Consider the following 27,389-nt stretch of genomic DNA (forward strand, 5'->3'; position numbering starts at 1 on the left):
CCTGCCCAGACTGGGGCACTGCTGGGTTTGGGGGTCACCCCCCACAGGACATGAGCCAGGCGGTTCAGACACCTCTCGCTTTTATTTATAGATGTAAAAAAGCCCCCGGGGCAGGATCCGGCTGGGGGGATCCACAAAAGGGGGGGCCCTGTGGAGGGGAGCCCCCCCGGTCCCTCATCATGCCCCCCCAGTCTATAAATATCCACAGGGGAAGATAGTGCAGTACGGGGGTGGGGGGCAGGATCACCCCACGGGAATGGGGGCCAGGTCCTAGCACGGGGGGGGGGGTCACCCCAAGGAAGGGGGGGTCCAAGCGCTGTCCCCCAGCCCGCCTAGGCTGGGGGCGGGGCTAAGTGCTGCCTCATGTGGGAGGGGTGGTCACTAAGGGGCAGGGCCAGCCCTCACCCATGGGGAAGGGGCAGTGACTGAAGGGGCGGGGCTAGGCTCATCGGGGAGGAGGGGCTCTCTGAAAGGGGCGGGGTTAGTGCTGCTCAGGTGGGAGGAGCTATCCACAATGGGGCAGGATGAGCCTCAACATAAGCGGGGCTGTACCAATAGGGGCGGGGCTAGCCACATAGGGGCAGGGCTAGCCACATAGGGGCGGGGCCATTGCCAAAATGGCATATCAGGGGGCAAGGCGAGGCCCAGGTGGGCATGTCTGTCACCAAGGGGCATGTCTAGCCCCGGGCGGGCGTGGCTCTTGCCAAGGGGCGGGGCCAGCCCCGAGTGGGCGTGGCTATCTTGAGTGGGCGTGGCTTTGCCGAGGGGCGTAGCTAGCCCTCGCCCTGCTCCCCGAGGTAGAAGGTGCGGGGGCGCCGGGCAGAGCGCAGGGGGCCTCGGCCCGGGCGGGGCTGCACTGAGGGCGCCTGGGTGCGGTTGTCGGGCGCCGGAGGGCGGCGCAGGAAGGGCGGCACCGTGGAGCTCTTGATGTGAATCACCCGTGTGTCCATCACCTCGCAGTCGATCTGCATCATCACCTCGAAGCCCCGCGACGCGTTGTACAGGCTCTCTGGGGAGAGACGGGGGTCAGCCCGGTGCCGGGACACGGCTGGCTCTGGGGCAGGGCGGGTGATACGGGGACCCCTCGCCCGGCGCCGGGACGCGGCTGGCTCTGGTGCAGGGCAGGTGATACGGGGACCCGGCGCTGGGGAGAGGCTGGCTCTGGGGCGGGGCGAGTGATACGGGGACCCCTCGCCCGGTGCCGGGGCGCGGTGGGCTCTGGGACGGGGTGGGTGACACGGGGACCCCTCGCCCGGCACTGGGATGCGGCTGGCTCTGGGGTGGGGTGGGTGATACGGGGACCCGGCGCTGGGGCGGGGCTGGCTCTGGGGCGGGGCAGGTGATACGGGGACCCCTCGCCCGGCACTGGGATGCAGCTGGCTCTGGGGTGGGGTGGGTGATACGGGGACCCGGCGCTGGGGCGGGGCTGGCTCTGGGACGGGGCGGGTGATACGGGGACCCCTCGCCCAGCGCCGGGAGGCGGCTGGCTCTGGAGCGGGGCGTGGGGGCCAGTTATCGCGGTTCCGAAGCACAGGAAGCCAGGACCATACCATTCAGCGCCATGGCTGGCATCACCAGCGACATCTTGGGCCGGGTGGTTTTGTTGTGGCTGATGGCCGGGAGCAGCAGGTGATCCTGGGGCCAGGAGACAGACAGACCAGAATGAGAGACAGACACGCAGAGAGCCCCCCCACTGCCCCCGCCCCACTCCCTGCAGCACAGCCCCTAGCGCCGCCCTGGGGCCATGGGGAGCCCTGACTGCCCGGGGAGAGCCCCCTGCTGTCCCCCGCTCTGCCCCCTGCAGCACAGCCCCTGGCGCTGCCCTGGGGCAATGGGGAGCCCTGACTGCCCGGGGGGAGCCCCCGCGGCACAGCCCCCCAGCTCACCCTACGGAAGGAGACCACGTAGAACGTGTCCTCCCGCCGGTCGATGGCGTCCATGAAGTGGTGCTCCGTGCGGTCGGGGCGCTGGTAGACCTGCAGCTCGCTCAGCGAGTCCCTGAAAGCGGAGACGGGCGTCAGGGAACAGGGCCTGTCCCTGTGGGGGACGCCGGCCCCGATCCGGGTACAGGGCGAGGCTTGGCTGGCTTTGGGGGGACCGGGGGCCCCTTACCTCTCTGGGCGTTCGGGGGGGCTAGCTGGGACGTATCGCGATGGGCTGGGCACCTTCCTCGGGGGCGACTCCTGTGACCGAGATGGGGAAGAAGGTCAGTGGGGGGCACTGGGGAACCCCCGCAACAGCCCAGCAAAGGCTGCCGCTTGGCACCCCCAGAGGATTGTGGGTAAAACCACCCAGGATTCTGGGTAGCGGCCCGGGCAGCTCCCAGCCCCCCCTCCCTGCAGTCCAGACACAGACAGACTTGGCTCCTCCCCCAGTGGGTGGAGTCACCCTGGCTTGCCCCGCCCCTCCGGCCTCACCTGATTGGCGCGTGGCTTGCGGGACTGCAGGGGCTTCCTGCGGTTGATCTGGTGCCGACGCACCCAGCCGCTGAGCTCGTCCGCCAGCCTGGGGGGCAGAGCGGGAGAGGAAGGGTTAAAGTGGGACTCGGGGGCGGTGCCCAGGGGGATTGTGGGATAAGTTACCCACAATGCCTCACAGCCAGGGCTCCATTCATGTGTGCACAGAACTAAAGGGGCTGCTCCCCAGAGGAATTCTGGGATACGTTACCCACAATTCCTCACTGCAGCAGCTCTGCTACTGCCCGTCCAAAGACAGTTTGCAGGGGCTTCTGGGAGATGTTACCCACAATCCCTTACACGGGGGGGGCCCTGCCCATTGGCATACGTTGGCAGCCCCCAGGGGATTGTGGGATACGTTATGCACAGTCCCCGCCGGAGGCCCTGGGGAACCCACCGGAGCGACTCCGTGCGGTTGAAGTGGCGGCAGTCAGACGCCAGGAACAGCTTGTCCAGGTCCCGCAGCATCAGGTCCTTCATGCCGGAGAGGGCGGCCGTGAGGTTCCTGGGGGAGCAGAGAGCAGCGTCACCGGCGGCTATGGGGAGCTGCGGGGGTGGGGGAGCCCCATGCACCTTACCTGAACCTGGTCTTGCCCACGCTGGTGGGGGCCAGCTCCTCCCGCAGCTCCCTCGGCTCCTCCTTCGGGGGCTGCTCCACCACACCCAGCAGGTGCCGGCGGCTCTGCCCGGCCCCCGCCCCTTGCCTGGGCGGCGCCGTCTCCACGGCCTTCTGCTCGCTGATGCTGGGGGGGAGGGAGGGGTCAGACAGGCAAGGCTGCTCCCAGGGAAGACTGGAACATGTTACCCACAATCCCCTGCAGGCAGGAGTGTGATATGGGGGCTACGAGAGCGGGTACCGGGGGATGCTGGGACACGTTACCCACAATCCCCTGCAGGTAGGCAGTGCAATACAGGGGCTCAGAGGGAGCTCCCGGGGGATGCTGGGACACGTTACCCCACAATCCCCTGCAGGTAGGCAGTGCAATAAAGGGGCTCAGAGGGAGCTCCCGGGCGATGCTGGGACAAGACTTACCCACAATCCCCCGGGGCCTCACCTGACGGGCCCGAAGTTGAAGGCGATGAAGAGCAGCACGACCATGACGCAAACGACCTTCCGGTTCCCAGGGCTGAACTTCAGCTCCCTGCTCTGGAGATGAGGGGGGCAGAAGGGTGTCAGAATGGTACGGTCCGAGCGAAACCACCCTCCCAACAAGGGGCTGCCCCCCCAATATCATAATGGTACATCCCAGCCAAAGGCAGCGCTCCCCCTCCAAACCAGGCAGCCATGGTGGTATGTCCCACCAACTTCCCACCCCATATCATAATGGTACATCCCAGCCAGAGCTCCACCCCTACAATGGTATGTCCTACTGACTCCCCTCCGCCAAAATTGCTATCATAAAGGAACATCCTACCAGAGAGACACACCCCCCCACACACTATAATGGAACCTCCTAGCAGGAAACAAAATTTTCTTGCTCCCACACTGTTACTATCATAATGAAACACCCCTCCCAAAGTTTGGTGCTCCCACCCTCTAGGGGTGTTAATGGAATATCCCAATGGGACGGCCTAAACTCCCCTTTTACAAGGAATATAATGGTACATCCCTAAAGGTTCTCAATCTCCCTCCCCCCAGAGATCATAATGGAGTCTCCCAGGATACACTGCTAATGGAATTCTCCAGAAAGCAATTCCCCCCCCCCACACCATGGAGCTAATGGAACATCCCAGGAGGAGACTTCACAATCCTCTCACAGGGGCCATAGCGCCCGCCCCCACCCCACAGACAATGGAATGTCCCACAAGGGGGTTGCTCCCTTCCCCCTCCACATGGGCCACAATGGAACATCCAGAAACAGACAATATGAACAGTCCCCCCCCCCGAAAGGGATCATAATGGGACATCCCAGCAGAAAAGCATCTACCATTATCACCTCTGAGGCAGGGGGAAGGGATTTAGAATGTACCATTATGAACTCTACATGGGGAAGGGGGGAACAGCACCTTGCAGGGATGTACCATTATGGTCCTGTTCTGCCTGCCTACTACATATATTACCATGACCCCTGGGGGGGTTATGGGATGTACCACCATGAATATTAACTGGGGGGAGCAGTTTACTGCTGAAATGTACCATTATGATGGGGGGAGGAAGATACTGTGGCTGCAAGAATGTACCATTATGACATGAGGAGTAGCTTGGTGTTGGAATGTACCATTATGATCCCTGCATGAGGGGGGGTGCTTTGTGCTGGGATGGGGGAAAGAGCTGATTGCTGGGATGTACCATTATGTATCAAGATGGGGGGGATGCTTGGTGTTGGAATGTACCATTGTGACCCACCCGGCAGAGCGCAGCCCCCGTGGTGCCCTGCCCTGGCTCGCCTGCGGGGGGCGCTCACCTCGCCCAGGACGCAGTCCAGCCGGCGCCGCAGCAGGGTGTTCTCCCGCCGCAGCCGCTCGTTCTCAGCCAGCGCCTCCCGCAGGCGGCACTCCAGCCCCTGCAGGTACTCCTTCTTCTTCCGGCGCGACTGGCAGGCCGACTCCCGGTTCTTGATCATCCGCTGCTGCCGCTTCAGCACCTTCACCTGGGGCCGGGGCAGGCAGAAAGGGGGGGCTGTGGGGCAGGAGTGAGGGGCACGGGGGGGCTGGGGCTGGCAGGGGGCTCCGGGTCGGGTGTGAGGGGCACCGGCAGAGCTGAGGGGGTGAGGATGGGCTAGCGGGGGCTGCGGGTCGGGAGTGAGGGGCACCGGCAGAGATGGGGTGGGCTGGGCTGGCAGGGGCTGCGGGTCGGGAGTGAGGGGCACCGGCAGAGCTGGGGGGGCAGGGCTGGGCTGGCGGGGGCTGCGGGTCGGGAGTGAGGGGCACTGGCAGAGACGGGGTGGGCTGGGCTAGCAGGGGCTGCGGTTTGAGAGTGAGGGGCACCAGCAGAGCTGGAGGGGCAGGACTGGGCTGGCAGGGGCTGCGGGTCGGGAGTGAGGGGCACCGGCAGAGCTGGAGGGGCAGGACTGGGCTGGCAGGGGCTGCGGGTCGGGAGTGAGGGGGCACCGGCAGAGCTGGAGGGGCAGGGCTGGGCTGGCGGGGGCTGCAGGTCAGGAGTGAGGGGCACTGCAGAGATGGGGTGGGCTGGGCTGGCAGGGGGCTGCAGTTTGAGAGTGAGGGGCACCGGCAGAGCTGGAGGGGCAGGACTGGGCTGGCAGGGGGCTGCAGGTCAGGAGTGAGGGGCACTGGCAGAGATGGGGTGGGCAGGGCTGGCTAGGCTAGCAGAGGCTGCGGGTCGGGAGTGAGGAGCACCGGCCGCACTCTGTTACTCACGTCAATCTCTGGGTTGCAGGGTCCGAGCTGGCTCGGGGCCGGGACGATGGTTTTGGCCTCGGGTTTGGGGGCGCTGGGGGGGAGCCTGGCCGGGGGGCCCTCCTTCCCCGGGGGCTGCACCTTGAGGAGCCCCCGAGAGCGGGAGGTGCAGGAGGTCGCTCTGGGAGATGACGACAGACGGTGCTGGGACTGCGGGAGGGATGTGGGTCAGTGTCCCACACACGCACCAGCCCCGAGTCCCACGCCCCCGCCCCGAGCCAGCCAATTCCTGCCCTGGGGCGCCCCCTAGAGGGGACCAGCCCCGTGCCCGTACCTGTGATGGCTGGCTTGAGGGGCTGCGGCTGGGCCCCCGGCACCGTCTGCAGTAGGATGGTGGGGCTGGGGGTGGCCGCGGGCTGCACTGGGACGGTGGCCACACCACCGGCTTTGGCTGGATGGGTGGCTTCCGGCTCAGGATCGACTCAGCCTTGATGGGAGTCACTGGCTTCCCTGTGAGAGAGTGCAATGTACTTCCCCCAGCGCCCCCCGCAGAGCCAGCCCCGCGCCCCCAGTGCCCCCCGCAGAGCCAGCCCCTCGCCCCGCTCCCCCAGCACCCCCCGCAGAGCCAGCCCCTCGACCCGCTCCCCCAGCGCCCCCCGCAGAGCCAGCCCCGCGCCCCCAGCGCCCCCCCGCAGAGCCCAGCCCCTCGACCCGTTTCCCCAGCGCTCCCCCACAGAGCCAGCCCCTCGCCCCGCTCCCGCAGCGCCCCCCGCAGAACCCGCCCGCTCGCCCCGCTCCCCCAGCTCCCCGTTAGCCGGGCCTGGAGTCGCCAGAGACCCTCCCCCACAGTCAGACCCTACCCTCCAGCACTGGTTACCTGGCGTTGTCTGTGTCTCCGGCGCTGGCAGAAGGTTGATCTGGACGGTGCCAACTGGGGGGGCCAGGACATCCCCAAACATGCAGGGTGGGGTCGGGGGGTGCTCGGCTTTCACTCCCATCACGTCGTCTGGGCTTGCGGGCCTGGGGGGAGCCACAGCTGAGTGTGGGAGCCAGGGGGGCACAGAGCTGAGTGCGGGGGCTGGGGACGTCTCCCAGGCCAAGGGGGGGGGCACGTACCTGTCTCGTGGGGTCGGGGGTCATGGAGAGGATGGAGGAGTCTGAGCTGTGGGAGGAAGCAGGGGACACGGGCTCGGACTTCACCTGGAGGTCTGCGCGGGGGATGGAAAGGGGTTAGAAAATAGTCCCTCACAGACATCCCTCCGCCCCCTACATCCCACCCGCCCCAGGGCAGCCCCATTGCACACAAATATCCCTCCGCCCCCTACGTCCACCGCCCCAGGGCAGCCCCATTGCACATGGATATCCCTCCGCCCCTACGTCCACCCACCCCAGGGCAGCCCCATTGCACACAAATATCCTCCGCCCCCTACGTCCACCCACCCCAGGGCAGCCCCATTGCACACAAATATCCCTCCACCCACCTCACCATCTGTCCCTAATGCTGGGAGGAGGCTGGGCTCACCCGGGAAGAGGCTGGTTGGCATCTGGTCCCACGGCGGCTCTGGAGGGCTGGTGTCCATGCCCAGGTCGAAACCGTCGTCAAACTGCAGGAGGAAGGGGGGAGATGAAGGGTGAAGTGGGGGGTAACCCGTGTATCTCTCCGGGGTCCAGTCCGGCAGCCCCCAGTGTACAGAGGGCCCTGCTCTGAGGGGGAGCTGGGGCCCTGCTGCCGGGCGGATGGGGAGTGGGGGTGCTATGCAGCAGGCGGGTCACTGGGGGCACCCCCCAGGCAGGGCAGGGTGAGGGAAGGACTCACCAATGCACTGGGCTCAAGGCAGGGGAAGAGGGCGGCTGGCTCCTCCCCATCGTCCAGGCAGCTGTAGAGAGCCGCATCTGGGGGCGGAAAGAAAGGGGAGTCAGTCCCCTTCCTCCAGGCCCCTCCCCCTCCACCACCCAGCCCCTCCCCACTCCTCCATCCCCTCCCCCTCAGGCACCCATCCCCTCCCACTGTTCAGGCCCCTCCCCTCCGGTTCCCATCCCCTCCCACTCCCCCAGACTCCGCCCCCTCATGCACCCACCCCTCCCCCGCATGCTCCACCCCCTCTGGAACCCAGCCCCTCCCCACTCCTCCAGCCCCTCCCCCTCAGGCACCCAGCCCTCCCACTGTTCCAAGCCCCTCCCCCTCCAGTACCCATCCCCTCCCACTCCCCCAGACTCCGCCCCCTCATGCACCCACCCCTCCCCCGCAAGCCCCTCCCCCTCCGGCACCCAGCCCTTCCCCCTCCTACAGGCCCCGCCCCTCAGGCACCCAGCCCCTCCCCCTCCTGCAGGCCCCGCCCCCAACGAGTCTCCAGCCCTTCACCCCACCAAGCTCCTGCCAGTCAGACCCCCTGGCCCCGCCCCGCCGCTCCGCAGACCCCTCCCTAGCCCCGCCCACCCCAGTCCTCGCTGCTCAGCAGGTTGTCGGCCAGGAACCGGCCCGAGTCGTGGAGCAGCAGCAGCTCCGGGGCCAGCGCCGCCATCTTCCCCCGGCCCCGCCCCCTCCGGCTGCCATGACAACCGCCCCACCCAATCACAGCGCCGAGTCAGCCCGCGCCAGCCAATCACAGCGCGCGGGAGGCGGGGCCCGAGCGAGATCAGCCAACGGGGAAGCGACTTCCGCTCCGATCTTCGGGAATGGGCGTGGCCGCGGCAGCATGGCGAGAGCGGCGCACGCGCGGAACGGGGATACTGGGGCGGCGCGCAGCACGGCGCATGCTCACAGGGCGGGAGCCTCTCCCTGCGCCTGCCTGAGTTATAGGAGCCTGAGACGCGTCTGCGTGAGTTTGGAGACAGCGACGCGCATGCGCGAAGCGGGGTGGCCATGCGGCGTGTGGACAGCACTCCAAAGAGCGCATGCGTAGCTTTGAGACCCCTCCCCCAACTGCCCCCCCGCCAAGTGAGTGCTACGCGTGCGCAGCGACGCACTGCCTCCTGGGACGTGTAGTTCCGGTCCCCCTTAAAGGGCCAGTAGCGACTCATGCTCCAGGCCGGCTCCCAGAGGGACTCAGCCACCCCCCACCTATAGGCCAGAGCCGGTGGGTGAGGTCACATCCTTCTGTGATGTCATCAACATTCCGTATGCTGACATCACCACCCTCCCTCTGTGACATCACACTATGCCAACAGCACAAGCAGTGATGTCATAAGGCTGCATGACATCATCAGCTCACCCCCCTCGAGGGAACATGCCCCTGCCCCATTCCCCGCCCCCCTGAGCCAGCCAATCCCTGCCCTGGGGCCGGATGGGAACCGACACCCCTATATGGGACAGGCCCCTGCCCCGCTGAGCCAGCCAGTCCCTGCCCTGGGGCCAGATAGGAACCGACGCCCCCTAGATGGGACAGGCCCCTGCCCCATTCCCCATCCCCCTGAGCCAGCCAGTCCCTGCCCTGGGGCCGGGTGGGAACCGATGCCCCCTAGAGGGGACAGGTCCCATGCCCCATTTCCCACCCCCCTGAGCCAGCCAGTCCCCCAGCAGCTCCAATCCAACAAGAACCCCTCACTTGGCGCTTTTGCACAGTGGCCTCTGAAACCTATTTATTCTGAATTCCTTTTTGGGGTACAGTGGGGTCGGGGGGGGGGGGTCGGTGTCTCGGGTCCGTCCGCTGCCCACGACTCTGGGAGTTGCCAGATGAACCGTCATTCGCCCCTCGCCAACCCCACTGTGAGCCTCAGGAGGGCCGTCCCGGTGCCCCCCGTTCTGCTGGGACCTGGGGAGTGCGCCCCGGGGGGACAGAGTCCAACGGAGCCACCACTGGCCGAGGGGTTACATCTTTCTTGTCACCTATGGGGGGAAGAAAGAGGGGTACCTAGAGAGTTACTTGGGGTGTTAACAGGCACCCCCAAAATCCACTGTACTCCCAACATTGTCCCTGACAGTCTCCCAGTGGGATGTGCTCTCCCAATATATTGGGGGGGGGGCAGAAATCACTGATATATTGTGGGGTGTGCTAGGAGGTAGCACCTTGAAGCAGTGAAAGTTTTGGGGTGCACACAAAGAGCAGAACAGAGGAGTTTCAGGATGGTAGAACGGAGGTGATTTCCAGATATGGCAGGATATGAGGGACCTAGAGAGATTGCATTTTGCAAAGATGTGGAGTGATTTTGGGGTGCAGAATTGGGAACACCGGAGATTAGGAGGCATTTTGTGGTGCAGGGAGACCAAAAAATCAGGGTACACAAGAGTGGGAAACCCTAACAAAGATCTGGATGGTGTAGGTCAGTTTGAGGGTTTGGAACAAGAGACTCCCCCAAATGATGGAAAGATTTGGGGATACAGAATAGATGCAGAACAGGTCAGTGGGCCCCAGAAAGATGTTAAAGGATTCTGGGGTACAGCTTCAGTTTTGAGGTGTAGAAGACGGAGAATCTCTACAAAGAGATCTGAAATTTGGGGGGAGGGGGGTAGAATCAGGAAGACACTTTATGAATATAGAGAATTTTGGAGGTTCGGAAAAGGGGGAATCTCTACCCATAGATAGGAGACTTTGGGGGTGGACAAAGGGGCCCTCACAAAATCAGGGAGGGATTGGGAACAAAATGGGTGAAAACTGGGGTGCAGGACAAGGTGAAGGCCAAATTAGGGGTACAGAACAGCTACATATTGGAAGGGTAAATCAGGGAGTTTTGGGGGTGAGCTGTAGGGAGGTGGGGGAGTTTGGGGTCCAGCCAGTGGGGTGCACTCTCTTGTTTAGGTAGGGGTGGCTACATAAAGGGGTGCCCTGTGAGAGTATTATGGGTGAACTGGGGTGCTGGAAAAGGGGGTTCAGCATTAGAATGGGGGAGTTTGGGGTGCTGATAATGGTGTGATCCAGTGAGGGAATTCAGGACCATTTGGGGGCATGAACTGGGGACCCCAAGAGTTGGGGTGTAGCGACAAGAGGGCACAGGAGTTAGGGGGTACAGGAGTAGAGGGGCAGCTTCCTGGGGACGGAGGAGGGGATTTTAGGGTGCAGAACTAGGGATCCTTCGAGGGCAGACTAGGAAGCTTTGGGGTGCAGTTCACAGGGGTGGGGCACCCCACAGGGACTCAGATTGCTTCCAAGGGGGCTGCGTGGGGAGAGGGGCCCACCAGCAAAGAAAGGGTGTGCACTTACCTAGGTCCTTGCGCCGGCTGGGGGGCAGGGGCGCCCCAGGGTCGTCCCTACGCAGAGCCGAGGCGATTTGCCGCCCCACATAGCGGCAAGCTGCTGGGAGAGAGACGGGGGCTCATTGAGGGCGATCTGGGGGCACAGTGCACCCCCTTTTCCATCCCCCCGGATCCCTACTCGCCAGCACCCCCCAGACCCTGCCTAGTGCCCCCCGGGCCCCCCTTCCCACCATCCCCCCTCTGTCCCGGGGCCCCCGAGCCCCCCACTCACCCCCAATGACCAGTCAGACCATGCCGGATCCAGCTGGGCGCTGACGTAAGCGGCATGGAAATAAAGCGGGAGGGGGAGGGGGGAGGGAGAGCAGGGGATTCTGGGAAATGTAGTCTTCAACGCTGCCCCCTCTGCTAGCCTACCCCCCCGCCCGGACGCCTGGGTTCATAACCCCTCCCCCCCCCCGCGAGTGTGGATCAAGGGGTGAACTAATGAACACTTAACCCTGTCTCTCCTGGATGCCTGGGTTCACACCCATCCCTCGCCCTGAATTAGGGGGTACAGAGCCCCCCAAAAAACTCCATCTTCCCTGGACACCTGGGTTCACACTCCTGAATTAGGGGTACGGTCTCCCCTCCCTTTACCCCATCTTTCCCTGGCCCCCGGGGGGGTTCCCACTCCTGCTTCCCCTCCCCCTGGTCCCGCACAGGTGGGGTACGATCTACCCCCCAACCCCAGCACCCAAGGACCCACCCTCCCTATCCCCCCATTCCTGCCCTCCCCCACCCCTGCATCCCCCCCTCTTCCCCATCCCCCCCAACAGCCCCTTCTGCCCCATCCACATCTGCACCCCCTTTGCCCCCCTCAATCTTGGGGTGCGTCCCCGATCTCCCCAGCTGCAACCCAGCCCCCCCCATGCGGGGTCAGCCACCGGCAGCCATCTTGTTTGGCCAACCCCAGTGCCCAGGGGCAGAGGGATTTGGGGGGGAGACCCCCCCCCAGCGCCCCCAATCGTTTGCTGCTTCTTAACACACTGATGGAGCCCGGGGTCCCAGCCCCCTTTCCCTTGTGGGGGGCAGGGAGGGTCTGGGCCTGGCCCCTCCCCACACGGCTCAGCCTGGCTAATCGAGGCAGGCTGCGGCCTAGCGGGGCCGCCCCCAGGAAGTGATGCAAAGACAAGGGGGGGCGGCGGGGGGAGGCCCGAGGAGCGGGGCCAGAGCGCAGCTGGATCCCCCCAGTCTGCGCCCCCCGCCTGGGGTGAGGGGGGGGCCAAGGGGGCACAGCTGGGTGGGGAGGAGCGAGGGAGCAGGGCAGAGACAGACAGCACAGCCGGAGCGGGGGAGGGAGCCAGGACTCCTGGGTTCTCTGTGTGGGGGCTGGGAGCCAGGACGCCTGGGTTCTCTTGAGGGGGGAGGGCTTGGAGCCAGGACTTCTGGGTTTTCTCGAGGGGAGGGGCTAGGAGCCCAGATGCCTGGATTCTTGGGGCGGGGGGCGGTCTAGCAGATTAGGGGAGGGGGCTGGGAGCCAGAACACCTGGGTTCTCCGGCTGGGGGTCTAGTGGTTTACTGGGGGGGGGCTGGGAACCAGGACTCCTGGGTTCTCTTGAGGGGGGAGGGCTTGGAGCCAGGACTCCTGGGTTCTTTTAGGGGGGATCTACTGGGTTTGAGGGGGGGCTGGGAGCCCAGATGCCTGGGTTGTCGTGGGGGATGGGGGGGTGTCTAGCAGATTAGGGGAGGGGGCTGGGAGCCAGGATGCCTGAGTTTTCTTGGGCGGGGGGGATGGGAGCCGGTCTCCTGGGTTCTTTGGGGGGAGTGGTCTAGTGGATTAGTGGGGGGACTGGGAGACAGGACGCCCAGGTTCTCTTGAGGGGGGAGGGCTGGGAGCCAGGACTCCTGGGTTCTCTTGGGGGCGGCTGGGAGCCAGAACACCTGGGTTCTTGGGGTGGGGGTCTAGTGGTTTACTGGGGGGGCTGGGAGCCAGGACTCCTGGGTTCTTTCTGACCCGTTTCCCCTGCCCTCTGGTTCACAGGAGCTGCCCGTCCCTGAACCCCCCAACCCTGCCTGGTTTCACCTCTTGGGGGTGCCGAGCCAGACCCCCGCACTCCCCGCTTGGCCAAGGGCAGATGGAGGCAGCGGCAGTAGCCAATGGGAAGGCAGAGGGCAGCGGAGCAGCCAATGGGATGAGTGGTGCCAGCAGAGGCGCTGAACCCCAGGGCGCGGGGCCAGAAGAGGACCAGAGAGAGAACCTGCAGGCGCCCAGTCAGCCAGCGGACGCCTGGGTGGCACCGGACGGCGCCTTCGCCAAGCAGATCCTGCAGCCGGGCGCGGGACTGGACAAGCCGACGCTGGGCGCCCTGTGCCAGGTCTTCCTGGAGGCGCCGCCGGGGGCGCCCCTGGGGTACCCAGCCAACCGCTGGGCCCAGCTGGAGTTGGGGGAGGGGGACGGCGCCTGGGACGGCCTGGTGGACGCTTGCCTGGAAACCATGGGGCCGGGGGAGCGGGCCGAGCTGCGGGGCCCGGACGGGGCCGTCCTGGGGCTGCACCTGGCCTCCTTCGCCCCGGCCCCGGAGCCCTGGCAGCTGGACCCAGCGGAGAAGTGGGCGCTGGCCCTGCGGCACAAGGAGCGCGGCTCGGAGCGCTACCGGGCTGGCGAGGTGGGGGCGGCCGCCCGGCGCTATGCCCGGGCCCTGCAGCTGGCCATCGCCGCCGGCCCGGCGCCCCTGGACCCAGAACACGCCCGCCTTCGGGCCGACCTGCACGCCAACCTGGCCGCCTGCCAGCTGCGGCTCACCCAGCCAGCCCATGCCGCCTGCAACTGCACCAAGGCGCTGGCGCTGTGGCCCCAACACGCCAAGGCCCGGTACCGCCGCGGCCTGGCCCGCGCCGCCATGAACGACCTGGAGGGGGCGGCCGAGGATTTCAGGGGGGTGCTGGTGGCTGAGCCAGGGAACACGGCCGCCCGCAGGGAGCTGGACAGGGTGGGGCAGCGGGCGCGGGAGCGGGACGCCCGCCTGGCTCGGGCCATGAGCAAGCTCTTCTCCTGAGCGCAGCAGGGACAGAGCCTGGACCCTGCATGTGGGATGGGGCAGGGGGCCCCCCTCTAGGGGGCGCCGGCTCCCATCCGGCCCCAGGGCGGGGACTGGCTGGCTTGGGGGGGGAATGGGGCAGGGGCCACAATAATTGTCAGTTTCGATAATAAAATTAATTTCTTAAAATACAAAGAAATCTTGTTGTTGAAACAAGAAAATCATGAAGTTGGGAGCAGGTCAAAGGTTGTGGTCCGGCCGTTCTGATTGGCTGCCGGTTGGACAGCGGGATGTGCCGGGGTCAGGGGGCAGCGCCCTGGGGTCAGAGGTCACTGGGAGTTGAGGCCTTTTCCTGCTTGCTCACACCCAGGTCGAAGGCCTGAGGCCTCAGGTGCCATTTTGGGTCAAAGGTCATCAGTCCGGGCTAGTTGGCCAATCCCTGGTGGGGTTGGGTCAAAGGTCAAGTGTGGACGGAACCAAAGAAAAGTGGCACGTGTAGGGTCAAAGGTCACAGGAAGTGGCCAGGTCCATTGGTTGTGCTCTGGGTGGCCTGGGTCCAAGGGCAGGTGCTGAGGAGGGAGCCAATCAGGCTGTCAGGTCAGAGGTTATGGACACTGGCTGACACTCCAGTTCAGCTCCGTGGGAAGGTCACAGGCACCGTTACCGTGGCCGGGTCAGAGGGCAGAGGTCACGGAGGGATGCTGGCAGGCAGCAGGGCTCCTTCTGCAGCCCCCAGCCGCTGCGCCGGTTAATGGGGCCTGTCCCAGGGCATGGGGGGCCCCGCATGGGCCAGGCGGCCGGAGGTGCGGCAACCCCAAATCCACCTCGGAGCCCTTCACCCACGCCTGGGAGAGCGCCCCTCACTCCCGACCCGCAGCCCCGGCCAGCCCAGCCCTGCCGGTGCCCCTCACTCCCGACCCGCAGCCCCTGCCAGCCCCGCCCTGCCGGTGCCCCTCACTCCCGACCCGCAGCCCCCTGCCAGCCCAGCCCTGCCGGTGCCCCTCACTCCCCACCCGCAGCCCCAGTCAGCCCTGCCGGTGCCCCTCACTCCTGACCCGCAGCCCCTGCCAGCCCAGCCCTGGGCCCCCCCCAGCCCTGCCGATGCCCCTCACTCCCGACCCGCAGCCCCTGCCAGCCCAGCCCTGCCCCCCCCCAGCTCTGCCAATGCCCCTCACTCCCGACCCGCAGCCCCTGCCAGCCCAGCCCTGGGCCCCCCCAGCCCTGCCGGTGCCCCTCACTCCCGACCCGCAGCCCCTGCCAGCCCAGCCCTGCCCCCCCAGCCCTGCCGGTGCCCCTCACTCCCGACCTGCAGCCCCTGCCAGCCCAGCCCTGCCCCCCCAGCCCTGCCGGTGCCCCTCACTCCCGACCCGCAGCCCCTGCCAGCCCAGCCCTGGGCCCCCCCCAGCCCTGCCGATGCCCCTCACTCCCGACCCGCAGCCCCTGCCAGCCCAGCCCTGCCCCCCCCCAGCTCTGCCGGTGCCCCTCACTCCCGACCCGCAGCCCCTGCCAGCCCAGCCCTGCCGGTGCCCCTCACTCCCGACCCGCAGCCCCTGCCAGCCCAGCCCTGCCGGTGCCCCTCACTCCCAACCCGCAGCCTCTGTCAGCCCAGATTTGCCCCCCAGTTCTGCCCATGCCCCTCACTCCTGACCCACAGCCCTCTGCTAGCCCAGCCCTGCCAGTGCCCCTCACTCCCGACCCGCAGCCCCGGTCAGCCCTGCCCCCCCCAGCCCTGCCGATGCCCCTCACTCCCGACCCGCAGCCCCTGCCAGCCCAGCCCTGCCCCCCAGCTCTGCCGGTGCCCCTCACTCCCGACCCACAGCCCCCGCCAGCCCGGCCCTGCCCCCCCCCAGCTCTGCCGGTGCCCCTCACTCCCGACCCGCAGCCCCTGCTAGCCCAGCCCTGCCCCCCCCAGCTCTGCCGGTGCCCCTCACTCCCGACCTGCAGCCCTTGCCAGCCCGGCCCTGCCCCCCCCAGCTCTGCTTGTCTGTGACAAGTCCCCACCCCCCAGCTGCCTCCCCCTCCCTGGCCCTACATGCCGGGAGCCATCACATGGTCCCTCCATCCTGCCGCAGCCAGGCAACCGTCACCATGGATACATCAAAGCTCCAGGATGCTGGGGGTGGATGGGGGCCCTACAGGGACACAGAGAAGGGAACTGAGCGAGGGGGAGGGGGACTCGGGATGGGGGGCTGGGGGAGGTATCCGGGAGCCAGGGAGGGAAAGCGGGGGTGGGGGACATGGGGGCAGACGGAGCTGCTCAGGGACTGGGGGAGCAGCGAGGTGGGTCAATGGGGCTGGGGGAGGGATATCAGGGCCGGAGGGGGGCGACGGGGTGGGGAACAGGGGGGCAGCACTACGGGCTTCGATATTTCCTTCTGTCACCTGTGTAACACCCCCCACCCACTGCCCCGCTCCCCCAGCCAGCCCCCTTCCACCAGGCCGGGGGGCAGCCAGCGCCCCCTAGAGGGGACAGGCCCCTGCCCCATTCCCTGCCCCCCTGAGCCAGCCAGTCCCACCCTGGGGCCGGGTGGGAGCCGACGCCCCCTAGAGGGGACAGGCCCCTGCCCCATTCCCTGCCTCCCTGAGCCAGCCAGTCCCTGCCCTGGGGCCGGGTGGGAGCTGACGCCCCCTAGAGGGGACAGGCCCCTGCCCCATTCCCCGCCCCCCTGAGCCAGCCAGTCCCTGCCCTGGGGCCGGATAGGAGCCGGCGCCCCCTAGAGGGGACAGGCCCCGCCTCATTTCCCGCCCCACGCCCTGCCCCCCCGATTCCCGTGCAGCCGGTCAGGGCCAGGGACGAGGCTGGAGTCGTTATCAATAGAGATTTATTAACCCAGGTGACTTGCAAACAGGCCGACAGGAGAGGAATCGGGGGCCGGATCGCACAGGGACCAGGGCCATGTAGGGGGGCTACGATGGACCATACAAAACTGCACCCCCCCCAGCTCTGCCGGCGCCCCTCACTCCCGACCCGCAGCCCCCCACTAGCCCAGCACACCTGTCCCGTTCTGGGGTCTCTGCAAGGGATGCCCAGATGTCTAGGCTTTGGGGCAGCGTGCTGGGTGGGGGTGACTTGGGGGGACCCCAATAATGAACAGTGTCTCCCCCACCTCAGTGATTCTGCCCCCAGACTTCAAACACCCTGAACCCCAGAAATGCAGCATTGGACCCTCAAACTTCTCCCCTCCCTGCCCCCCACCGTCCCCCTGAACCAGGAATCCCCCCATAGGGGGGCAGAGGTGGCGTCCCAGAGGGGCGGCATCACTCACTGGGGGGGGGCATGAGAAAAGAGGGGTCTCATTGTGGGGGGGGGCAGTGTCTTAAAGGGCCAGTGTCACAGCTTTGGGGGGCTCGTGCTGGGGGTCACAGCTTAGCAAGGGGGTTATTTCATTGGTATGTACAGCTGGGGGCTCTGTGATATATTGGGGTTTGTGCTCCCCCTCCAATCTGGAGCAAAATGTTTATGGGGGAGGGGCTAAAAGGGGAAGGGGCTGTTGGGAAGAAAGGGGGCGGAGTCTGTGCTGAAGAAGGCGGAACCAATTGGGGAGAAGCTAATTGGGGCTTTGGGGGAGCAATCAAGGCATGAAGATATTGGGGGAGGTGAGGGGCGGAGCCTGATATGAAGGGGCGTGGTCTGATGGGGAAGCTCAGGAATATATTTAGGGCAAGCCAGGGGGTGTGGCCTGAGCCAATGGGGCGTGGCCTAATCATGTGGGAGTGGAGTCAGACCCAGGGTTGGGGGCAGAATACGGTGCCTGCAAAGCATTGTGGGTAGTATTCCATTGGAGGGTGTGAGGCCAGGGGGCGGAGCTTGTTCCTAGGGGCCAGAGCCAGACGTGCTGACGGGAAAATGACAGTTGCAAAGGACTATGGGAATTGCTCAGTTGGGGGGGGGGGGCTGTGGGGCTGCTGAGGGGCGGAGCCAAAGATGCCAGTGGGGAGGGATGGGGGGCAATGGTTACTAAGGATCATGGGAAAGGTCCTGCTGGGCAAGGGAGGTGTTGTCATGGATACAGGGGTGACTGAGGGACAGGGGCGGAGCCAGGAGAGGGTGGGGCTGCAAAGGCTCCTGGGTATCCAGCAGGGTGGTGGCTGCAGGGGATTGTGGGTGTTGCTGGCTAGAGCAGGGCTTGCAAAGCCTCATGGGTATCCTGAGGGACAATACCTGCAGGGACTGTGGGTCTGGTGGGCGAGGTCTGCAAGGGATTGTGGGTAATGTTGGCAATGGCTGCAGGGGATTGTGGGTAATGGCATCTGCAGGGGATTATCAGACTGGTTGAGGGGTGGGGCCGGCAGTGGACATGGCCTGGTCGCTAGGTGGGGCCCGGCTGGCAGGCAGGACAGGTGGTGGGCGGGGCAGTCGGTGGGCGGGGCCGAGGCTAGGGGTCCCAGGCCTTGTCGTGGTGCTGGGTGGGGCCTGGTTAGCAGGCAGGGCAGGCGGTAGGCGGGTCAGTTGATGGCCGGGGCGGGGCTAGGGATCCCAGTCGTTATTGTGGTGCTGGGCGGGGCCCGGTTGGCAGGCAGAGCAGGTGGTGGGTGGGGCTGGGGGCGGGGCTAGGGATCCCAGTCGTTATTGTGGTGCTGGGCGGGGCCTGGTTAGCAGGCAGGGCAGGCGGTGGGCGTGGTCTGGTCGCTGGGCGTGGCCCGGTTGGCAGGCAGGGCAGGCGGTGGGCGGGACCTGGTCACTGGGCGGGGCCCGGTTGGCAGGCAGGGCAATCGGTGGGTGGGGCCGCCAGGGGGCGGGCCCATGGCTAGGGGTCCCAGTCGTTGTCGTGGTGCTGCGCGGCGATGATGATGACAACGGTGAGGATGGTGCACAGGACCATGGCGGCGATGCCCACGGCCAGGCTGATGAAGGAGAAGTTCCGGGCCTCGCGTGACGCGATCTCGGCTGACACGATGTCCCCCCGCGCCACGGCCGTCCGTACCTGGGGGGGACACGGCGTTGGGGGGGACGTGTTGTGCTCCCCGTCGCCTCCCCCGTCGACCCCTGCCCCCCGTCACCCCCACGCCCCCCATCCTCCCTGCCCCCCCACATATTCCAGCTCCCCTCTGCTGCCCCCTCGCCCCCGACCTCCCACATGCCCCCTGTCCGCATCGCTCCCCATTCCCAGTCCCCCACTGCTCCCCGCCCCGCTCCCGCTGACCTGCACAGCTTTGATGATGGCGATGATGCCCGTGGGCCAGAAGCAGCAGATGGTGGTGAGCACTGCGATGGGCAGGTAGTCGTGGGGCGGCCGGCGCGGCTCCAGGATGGCGATTCCTGGTGGCATCTGTGGCGGGGGGACCCCAGGGGGAGGGTTGCCAGGGGGGTACGGCTGCGGGGTGGTGGTGAAGAGAGCGAGAGTTAAACAGGAATCCACAGCCAGGTGGGAAGCCACGCCCACTTGAGTGAAGCCCCGCCCCCACCACCAGCAGCAGGGGAAGCCCCATCCCAGGGAGGCCCCGCCTCCCACCAGCAGGGGAAGCCCCACTCCAGAGAAGCCCCGCCTCCCACCAGCAGGAGAAGCCCCACTCCAGGGAAGCCCCGCCTCCCACCAGCAGGAGAAGCCCCACTCCAGGGAAGCCCCGCCTCCCACCAGCAGGGGAAGCCCCACTCCAGGGAAGCCCCGCCTCCCACCAGCAGAGGGAAGCCCCATCCCAGGGAGGCCCCGCCTCCCACCAGCAGAGGGAAGCCCCATCCCAGGGAGGCCCCGCCCCCAGCAGCAGAGAGAAGCCCCACTCCAGAGAAGCCCCGCCTCCCACCAGCAGGGGAAGCCCCACTCCAGAGAAACCCCGCCCCCACCAGCAGAGGGAAGCCCCACTCCAGGGAAGCCCCGCCTCCCACCAGCATGGGAAGCCCCACTCCAGAGAAGCCCCGCCCCCACCAGCAGGAGAAGCCCCACTCCAGGGAAGCCCCGCCTCCCACCAGCAGGGGAAGCCCCACTCCAGAGAAGCCCCGCCCCCACCAGCAGAGGGAAGCCGCATCCCAGGGAGGCCCCGCCCCCAGCAGCAGGGGAAGCCCCGCCCCCACCAGCAGAGGGAAGCCGCATCCCAGGGAGGCCCCGCCCCCCACCAGCAGAGGGAAGCCCCACTCCACGGAAGCCCCGCCTCCCACCAGCAGAGGGAAGCCCCACTCCAGAGAAGCCCCGCCCCCACCAGCAGAGGGAAGCCCCACTCCAGGGAAGCCCCGCCCCCACCAGCAGAGGGAAGCCCCACTCCAGAGAAGCCCCGCCCACTCCAGGGAAGCCCCGCCCCCCAGCAGCAGGGGAAGCCCCGCCCCCCCGGGACTGCCCCACTCACCGTGCCTACAGGGTACACGGGGACGTAGGCTGTGCAGGGCTGCAGCTGCACAGGGTAGCCGGGGTGCATGTACCCCCCGATGGGCAGGGTCCCCATGGGCGGGTGCGTCTGGACCATGTACCCCTGGGGGGGGGCGTTGAACTGGGTCTCCTGCATGTAGGGGTCAGGGGGCAAGCGCGGCAGGGTGGCTGAGTGGTGGTGGGGGGGCCGGGGTAGGGTGGCCGAGGTGGGGGGCGGCCGGGGCAGGGTGGCCGCCCCCCCCGAGGCGGGGCAGGGGTGGCGGTGCCAGAGTGGGGGGGCAGGTGCGGGGGGTCATTGTAGCCGGGGATGAGGGGGGCATTGTTGGGGGCGTCAGGTGGGGGAGGGGGCGGCTGCAGTGGGGCGTTGTAGGGAGGGGGGGAGGTGTGGGGGGCCAGAGTCCGGTAAGCCTGGGAAAGAAAGGGGGTAAGGTTAGAGACCCCCTTATATACACAGCGCCCCCTATATACGTACATAGACAGTGCCCCCTATAGGCACGGCCCCCCTATGCACAGCACCCCCTATACACACACAGAGTGCCCCCTCTGTACACACACAGACAGCACCCCCTATGCACAGCACCCCTATATACACACACAGAGTGCCCCCTCGTCCTGGGGAGCTCCGGGGGCACCCACCCTAGAATGGGGGGCGCCGGTTCCGGGGGTTCTCTCTCGTGAGCACCGATCCGGCGCCGCTCTCGTTTTTTAGGTCACCTTCCTCATTCACTCGGTCTATTTATAGAGGGAGACAGAGGAGACACAGAGCCCGGGGGGCGGGGGAGCAAACAGCGAGAGATGGCGAGTTCCAGGATGTGTGTGTGGGGGGGAGATGGATGGATGGATGACACCCCCCACACACACACACACACACAAAGCTCTGCTGGTGCCCCTCAATCCCACCCCACAGCCCTGGGCTCCCCCACGGCCCCTCCCCCGCAGCCCGGCTCAAGGGTGTCATGGGTGGGGGTACAAATCGCTGGGCCAGGACTATGGCGAAAGGCTGGACTGGGCCGACGCGGGGGGCGGAGCGGCGTTAGGGGTTACATCTACACGACAAAAATCAGCAAGGCTCAGAGTCTTGCTCTGGCTTGTGCTACAATGCTGCAAACGGCCGTGTAGGTGTTTGGGGCTGGGAGACCCCCCTGCCAAGCCCCCAAGGTTTCCAAGCCGCAGCCCGAATGTCTACACAGCGCTTTGAATGCTTGTGGGGCAGCGTTTCACAACACTGAAAGCCAGGATGAGCCAAATCAGCGGGCAGGAAGAATTTCATCAGAAAAACGTTAATGTTCATTAGGAATTGTTTGCTAGAGGCCCAAACCCACAATTGGGAAAGGAGGCCGAACTGGTTAAAAAATACAACCTGGCTTAGAGGGGAAGTGTAGGCAGCTATATAAAATAAAACATAACAAATTGAAACGAGGGGAAGCTGATTGTAATGAATATGAATCAGAAACTAGGAATCGTAGAAAATTGATAAGGGAAGCAAAAGGACACACGGCAAACTCTTTGGCAGCAGAGTTAAGGACAATAAGGAGTATTTGAAATATATTACCAATACAAAGAATCCTGACAATGCTATTTGTCCATTACTAGATGGAAATGGTCGAATTATCGATAATAGTGCAGATCAGGCAGACGGGTTCAATAAATATTTCTGTTCTCTATTTGGCAAATAAAAGCCAGATGATGTAGTAGTCTCAGATGATCATGGTGAAGAATCACTTTCTATTCCACTAGTATTGAGGACGATGTTAAACAGCAGCTACTAAAGTCAGACATTTTTAAATCAGTAGGTCTAGAGCTGGCTGAGGAGATCGCTGGATCATTAATGTTGATATCCAACATGTCTTGGGCCAATCGGGAAGTTCCAGAAGATTCGAAGAATGCTAATGTTGTGCCAATATTTAAAAAGAGTCAATGGGGTGACCTGAGTAATTAAAGACCCGTCACCTGACACTGATCCGAGGCAAGAGAATGAAACGTAGGCTATGGGGACTCCATTAATAAAGCATTAAACTAGCGTAATATATGTAATGCCAATGCGCAGGGGTTTATGGGAAATAGATCTTCTCAAACTAACTTGATATCTTTTTGTGATGAGGTTATAAATCTGGTTGATAAAAGTAATAGCTCGTCTTGGAAGGATCCTATTTCTACTGGTAAATGGTGATTTCACCACATGCACAAACCGATTCAAAGAGATTTCTACTGATCATAAACAAAATGTGCAGCCAGCTAAAGAAAGGAAAAAGCGCAGCTTGAGAACTGAATGGAGTTTGCTTTAAGAACATTGACTTTGGCTATTCGGGCATGCTGTTGGCGATTTCGGTTTGAATGGTTATAAATCATAGAATCAGAGACCTTGGCCTGTCCTCAGAGGTTAAGGAGAACAATTTACCTCCCTCCTCCTTGTAACAAAGCTTGAAGTTTTTGAATCGTAACGTTAAATAATTCCTGTCTGACCGCCCTGATCATTACCAGCAACTACGAACGTGTACATCGATAAACATTACACAATGCGGCACACCCATCATTTTGCGCAACTGTCAATATTTCAATTGATGAAAATATTTTAAAAATTAAAAACCAACGTGGATATTATCAAAAAGCAAAACTCGCCTTCTGCCCAGCCTACTGCTAGTGGTGATGTACGACACTCGGCCTTCCGTGCGGCGTCCGCCGCGGTACCGCGCGACATTGTGCACCGGGGCCAGCCATTCTCGGGGGAAGAAAGAAAGGCCCTGGCTGAATTCAATGAAGACAGGGCACAGCTGTGGCTTTGACACGGTATCCCCAGAGGTACTACAGCATCTTGGGAAGACACCAGCCAGCACTGCTTGGCATCTTCATGTCACTCGGCGTGCGTGACACCCACGAGGTGGCGGAAAGCCAAGGTGAAGAGACCACCATCGTCAGCAGTGTCACAGACACCCGCAGAGCCTCCCGCCCAGGGCCAAACAGCGTTGGCGTGGCGCTCCGGCTGATTTCCACCCAAAGCGAAGCACCGCTGACCAGTGCTGGCCCTCGCTGTGCACTGAGAATGGCTTTCCAGAGAAGACGAAAACCGGGCTCTCTTTGTGTGACCTGACAGCAGCCGGTGACACCAGCCGGCACACCGGTCGGCTGACAAGATACCACAGGTTCTTCCTCGAAGGTGGCTTGTCATCGTGGCAACCGAGCTGCTGCTCCAAGGTCGATGTTTCCAGGTGGCTGTGGGCCACCACAAAGCGCCTGGAGAGTCCAGCAAACCAGACTCTCCCAAGGCTGGCACCACGTCTAATGCATCCATCACGGACCAGCCGGCTCGTGGGCCTCAAGGGGCCGTGACTTGCAAAGCCTGAGGAGGGCCTGAAGAGTCATTGGGCTAGTGCGAGAAAGAGGCCACTGCTCCGGGATAGGAGACGCGCCCGCCACCGAGTGTAGCAGGACTCCTACCGGGACCGGGCTGCACATCCCCAGCAGCAGCTCACCGGGGTGGACAGCTGGGAGGGAGCCCCAGCCACTCCCGGGAACTCCCACACCAAGGACCTGGCTTTGGGCTCTGGCGCCAGCGGCACACGGTCAGGTGGGGCGCGGTTCGCTGGGCCAAGGCCGCCCGTGCCTGCGGCATCCAGGACAGCCCACTGTGCATCCGGACGCGGCGCTTCACGCTGGACCCATTGCGGGGCTCAAGACCATTTTGCATTCCCGCCCCCCCCCATAACTTTGCCTTGCCCAAGCGTCATGGTTGGCTAGCTAGATACCCGCAAACAGGGCCTCCCTGCCGAGCCCAGGGTGTCCAGTGGGTCCCGCAAGGATCCGTTCTTGGCCCTCCGCAAATTCATATTTTTCTCAACGACTTGGGAGAAAACATCAAACCGTGACGGATAAAACGCGCCGACGACACAAACCCCGGAGAGCGGGACCAGCGAAGAGGCAGGGCCCGGATCCCGAGGGTCCGGTGGGGCGCAGGGGATCTGGGCCAGAGCCAACAATCTGCGTGTCAATGCGGCTCCATGTGAACGTCTCCATCGAGGAGCGGAGCGTGGCGGCCGTAGGGCCAGGCTGGGGGACGCAGGGACACCGACCCAGGCTGGGGGCGATGGTGGAGAATCAGCCGACGGGAGCTGCCGGGGCGGCGCTGGGGCGAAGGGCGAAGGCCGGCCTGGGCCGTGGCCGGGGGGATCTCGGGTAGGAGCCGGGAAGGGGTTTTCCCGTGTCTGGGTCCTGGCTCCCGTTCCGGTGCCCGCGATTCGAGGAGGACGTGGGTCAATCGGGGAGGAGCCCCCAGGACGATGAAAGGGTTAGAAAACCGGCCTCCGAGCGAGACCCCCAGCTCGGTCCATGAGCTGAGCACGGCTGGCGAAGGGGGAACGTGTCCCCGGCTGGAGGCACCGACCGGGGGAACCAAACACCCCCCGGGGTCCTCAGGCCGGCAGGGGATCGAACCCCAGCATGGGAACAAGGGGTCAGCTTGTGCCAGGATGGGAATTACCCCCCCACCTCTTCTCCCATCATCCCCTGCTCTCCCCACCCCATCACTGCTCCCCCCACCTGTTCTCCCATCATCCCCTGCGCCCCCCATCCCTGCTCCCCCCACATGTTCTCCCATCATCCCCTGCGCCCCCCCACCCCATCACTGCTCCCCCGACCTGTTCTCCCATCATCCCCTGCTCCGCCTGCCCCCATCCCTGCTCTGCCCACCTGTTCTCCCATCATCCCCTGCTCTCCCCCGCATCACTGCTCCCCCACCCTGTTCTCCCATCATCCCCTGCTCCGCCTGCCCCCATCCCTGCTCCCCCCACCTGTTCTCCCATCATCCCCTGCGCCCCACACCCCATCACTGCTCTCCCCACCTGTTCTCCCATCATCCCCTGCTCCGCCTGCCCCCATCACTGCTCTCCCCACCTGTTCTCCCATCATCCCCTGCGCCCCACACCCCATCCCTGCTCCCCCACCCCATCATTGCTCCCCACCTGTTCTCTCATCATCCCCTTCTCCGCCTGCCCCCATCCCTGCTCCCCCAACCTGTTCTCCCATCATCCCCTGCTCCGCCCACCCCATCCCTGCTCCCCCAACCTGTTCTCCCATCATCCCCTGCTCCGCCCACCCCATCCCTGCTCCCCCAACCTGTTCTCCCATCATCCCCTGCTCCGCCCACCCCATCCCTGCTCCCCCACCCCATCACTGCTCTCCCCACCTGTTCTCCCATCATCCCCTGCCCCCACACCCTCCATCCCCTCCCCTACACACGCCTGCCCACCCATTCCTCAATCACTATCCCCCACACACTCCCGTGCCCCCACCTGCTCCCCATTCCCCATCCCCACTACCCCTGCCCTCCATTCCTGCTGCCCCTCACCCGCTCCCCATAACCCCATCCCTACTCCCCCCAAATCCATTCCTGCCCCCTTCCCTCTCCCCCCCACAACCCATTCCTCCTGCCCCCACACCTATCCCCTCCTTGCTCCCCCACACCATTCCTGCTCCTCCCAAACCTGACCCCTCCCCACTCCCCCCACACCCCATTCCTGCTCCCCACACCCCCTGCCCCCTCCCCTCTCTCCCCCCAAATCCATTCCTGCCCTTCTCTCTCCCCCCACAACGCATTCCTGTTGCCCCCACATCTGCCCCCTCCCCTCTCTCCCCCCATACGCCATTCCTGCTCCCCACACGCCCCTGCCCCCTCCCCTCTCCCCCCACACTCCATTCCCGCTCCCCACACCCCCTGCCCCCTCCCCTCTCTCCCCCCATATGCCATTCCTGCTCCCCACATGCCCCTGCCCCCTCCCCTCTCCCCCCACACTCCATTCCCGCTCCCCACACCCCCTGCCCCCTCCCCTCTCTCCCCCCATATGCCATTCCTGCTCCCCACACGCCCCTGCCCCCTCCCCTCTCCCCCCACACTCCATTCCTGCTCCCCACACGCCCCTGCCCCCTCCCCTCTCCCCCCACACTCCATTCCTGCTCCCCACACGCCCCTGCCCCCTCCCCTCTCCCCCCACACTCCATTCCTGCTCCCCACACCCCCTGCCCCCTCCCCTCTCCCCCCACACTCCATTCCCGCTCCCCACACACCCCTGCCCCCTCCGCTCTCCCCCACACTCCATTCCCGCTCCCCACACACCCCTGCCCCCTCCGCTCTCCCCCACACTCCATTCCCGCTCCCCACACGCCCCTGCCCCCTCCCCTCTCCCCCCACACTCCATTCCTGCTCCCCACACCCCCTGCCCCCTCCCCTCTCCCCCCACACTCCATTCCCGCTCCCCACACCCCCTGCCCCCTCCGCTCTCCCCCACACTCCATTCCCGCTCCCCACACTCCATTGCTGCCCCCCCCCACACCCTGCCCCCATCCCCACTGCCCCCAAATCCATTCCTGCCCCCCAGCCCCCTCACCTGTTTTCTCGGAGCTCATCTTGCGGGGGTTGGCTCCGCTCGTCTCTTCTCCTGCGAAGCAGCCGGGCTGGGGGGGGGGGAACTAGCGGCAGCGGCTCCAGCGTCACCGCCTCCCCCCCCCCCGAAACGAGCTGGTACCCGGATCCCCCCCCCCCCCCAGCGCCTGAGCTGCCGAGACAGGGACCCGCCAGCCAGACAGACGGGGCAGGAACAATCGCCCCACAGCCCCCGACCCCCCGCTCCGCCGGTGCCCCTCACTCCCGACTCTCAGCCCCCTCCTCCGCCGGTGCCCCTCACTCCCGACCCGCAGCCCCCCCGCTCCGCCGGTGCCCCTCACTCCCGACCCGCAGCCCCCTCCTCCGCCGGCGCCCCTCACTCCCGACCCGCAGCCCCCCCCCCTCCGCCCGCGCCCCTCACTCCCGACCCGCAGCCCCCCCCCCTCCGCCGGCGCCCCTCACTCCCGACCCGCAGCCCCCCCGCTCCGCCGGCGCCCCTCACTCCCGACCCGCAGCCCCCAGCCCGGCCGGTGCCCCTCACTCCCAACCCGCCGCCCCCCTGCTCCGCCGGCGCCCCTCACTCCCGACCCGCAGCCCCCTCCTCTGCCGGTGCCCCTCACTCCCGACCCACAGCCCCCTCCTCTGCCGGTGCCCCTCACTCCCGACCCGCAGCCCCCCCCACTCCGCCGGCGCCCCTCACTCCCGACCCGCAGCCCCCTCCTCTGCCGGTGCCCCTCACTCCCGACCCCCAGCTCCCCCAGCCCGGCCGGTGCCCCTCACTCCCGACCCCCAGCTCCCCCAGCCCGGCCGGTGCCC

General features: G+C 65.4%; 3 protein-coding genes across 6 annotated transcripts; 1 reads left to right on the plus strand and 2 right to left on the minus strand.

Moving 5' to 3' along the window:
- Window positions 1-63: 63 nt before the first annotated feature.
- On the minus strand, window positions 64-8,343 carry LOC135974878 (cyclic AMP-dependent transcription factor ATF-6 beta-like). Its single transcript, XM_065564008.1, is given in 18 exon segments — window positions 64-1,009; window positions 1,551-1,635; window positions 1,887-1,998; window positions 2,113-2,183; window positions 2,418-2,505; window positions 2,854-2,961; window positions 3,035-3,199; window positions 3,512-3,603; window positions 4,862-5,047; window positions 5,775-5,906; window positions 5,908-5,963; window positions 6,088-6,192; window positions 6,195-6,263; window positions 6,631-6,771; window positions 6,869-6,961; window positions 7,276-7,357; window positions 7,570-7,646; window positions 8,191-8,343. Coding segments are annotated over 18 exon segments (1,983 nt in total). The 5' UTR covers window positions 8,276-8,343; the 3' UTR covers window positions 64-773.
- Window positions 8,344-8,435: 92 nt separating this feature from the next.
- Window positions 8,436-13,973, plus strand: LOC101949248 (FKBP prolyl isomerase like). 4 transcript variants are annotated; one of them, XM_042847308.2, is made up of 2 exons: window positions 8,436-8,572; window positions 12,905-13,973. In XM_042847308.2, exon 2 carries the CDS (start codon window positions 12,999-13,001, stop codon window positions 13,917-13,919), a length of 921 nt encoding a protein of 306 aa, XP_042703242.2. In that variant the 5' UTR covers window positions 8,436-8,572; window positions 12,905-12,998; the 3' UTR covers window positions 13,920-13,973. The 4 variants fall into 4 exon arrangements, with proteins under 4 accessions (XP_042703242.2, XP_065420092.1, XP_005279681.2 ...); XM_065564020.1 differs by lacking the exon at window positions 8,436-8,572 and adding an exon at window positions 11,349-11,498; XM_005279624.4 differs by lacking the exon at window positions 8,436-8,572 and adding an exon at window positions 11,996-12,133 and having other exon boundaries at window positions 12,905-13,972.
- Window positions 13,974-16,706: 2,733 nt separating this feature from the next.
- LOC135974881 (proline-rich transmembrane protein 1-like) lies at window positions 16,707-26,611 on the minus strand. The gene is given in 7 exon segments (XM_065564025.1): window positions 16,707-18,826; window positions 19,046-19,216; window positions 20,181-20,430; window positions 20,432-20,454; window positions 20,456-20,593; window positions 20,595-20,608; window positions 26,578-26,611. Coding segments are annotated over 7 exon segments (792 nt in total). The 5' UTR covers window positions 26,597-26,611; the 3' UTR covers window positions 16,707-18,649.
- Between the last annotated feature and the right edge of the window lie 778 nt (window positions 26,612-27,389).

Source organism: Chrysemys picta, chromosome 12 (genome assembly GCF_011386835.1).
Source record: "Chrysemys picta bellii isolate R12L10 chromosome 12, ASM1138683v2, whole genome shotgun sequence".
Lineage (NCBI taxonomy): Eukaryota > Metazoa > Chordata > Testudines > Emydidae > Chrysemys > Chrysemys picta.

Excerpts from the sequence above, each read along its gene's own strand:
- LOC101949248 (XM_042847308.2), top strand. The coding sequence starts at position 12,999 with ATGGAGGCAGCGGCAGTAGCCAATGGGAAGGCAGAGGGCAGCGGAGCA.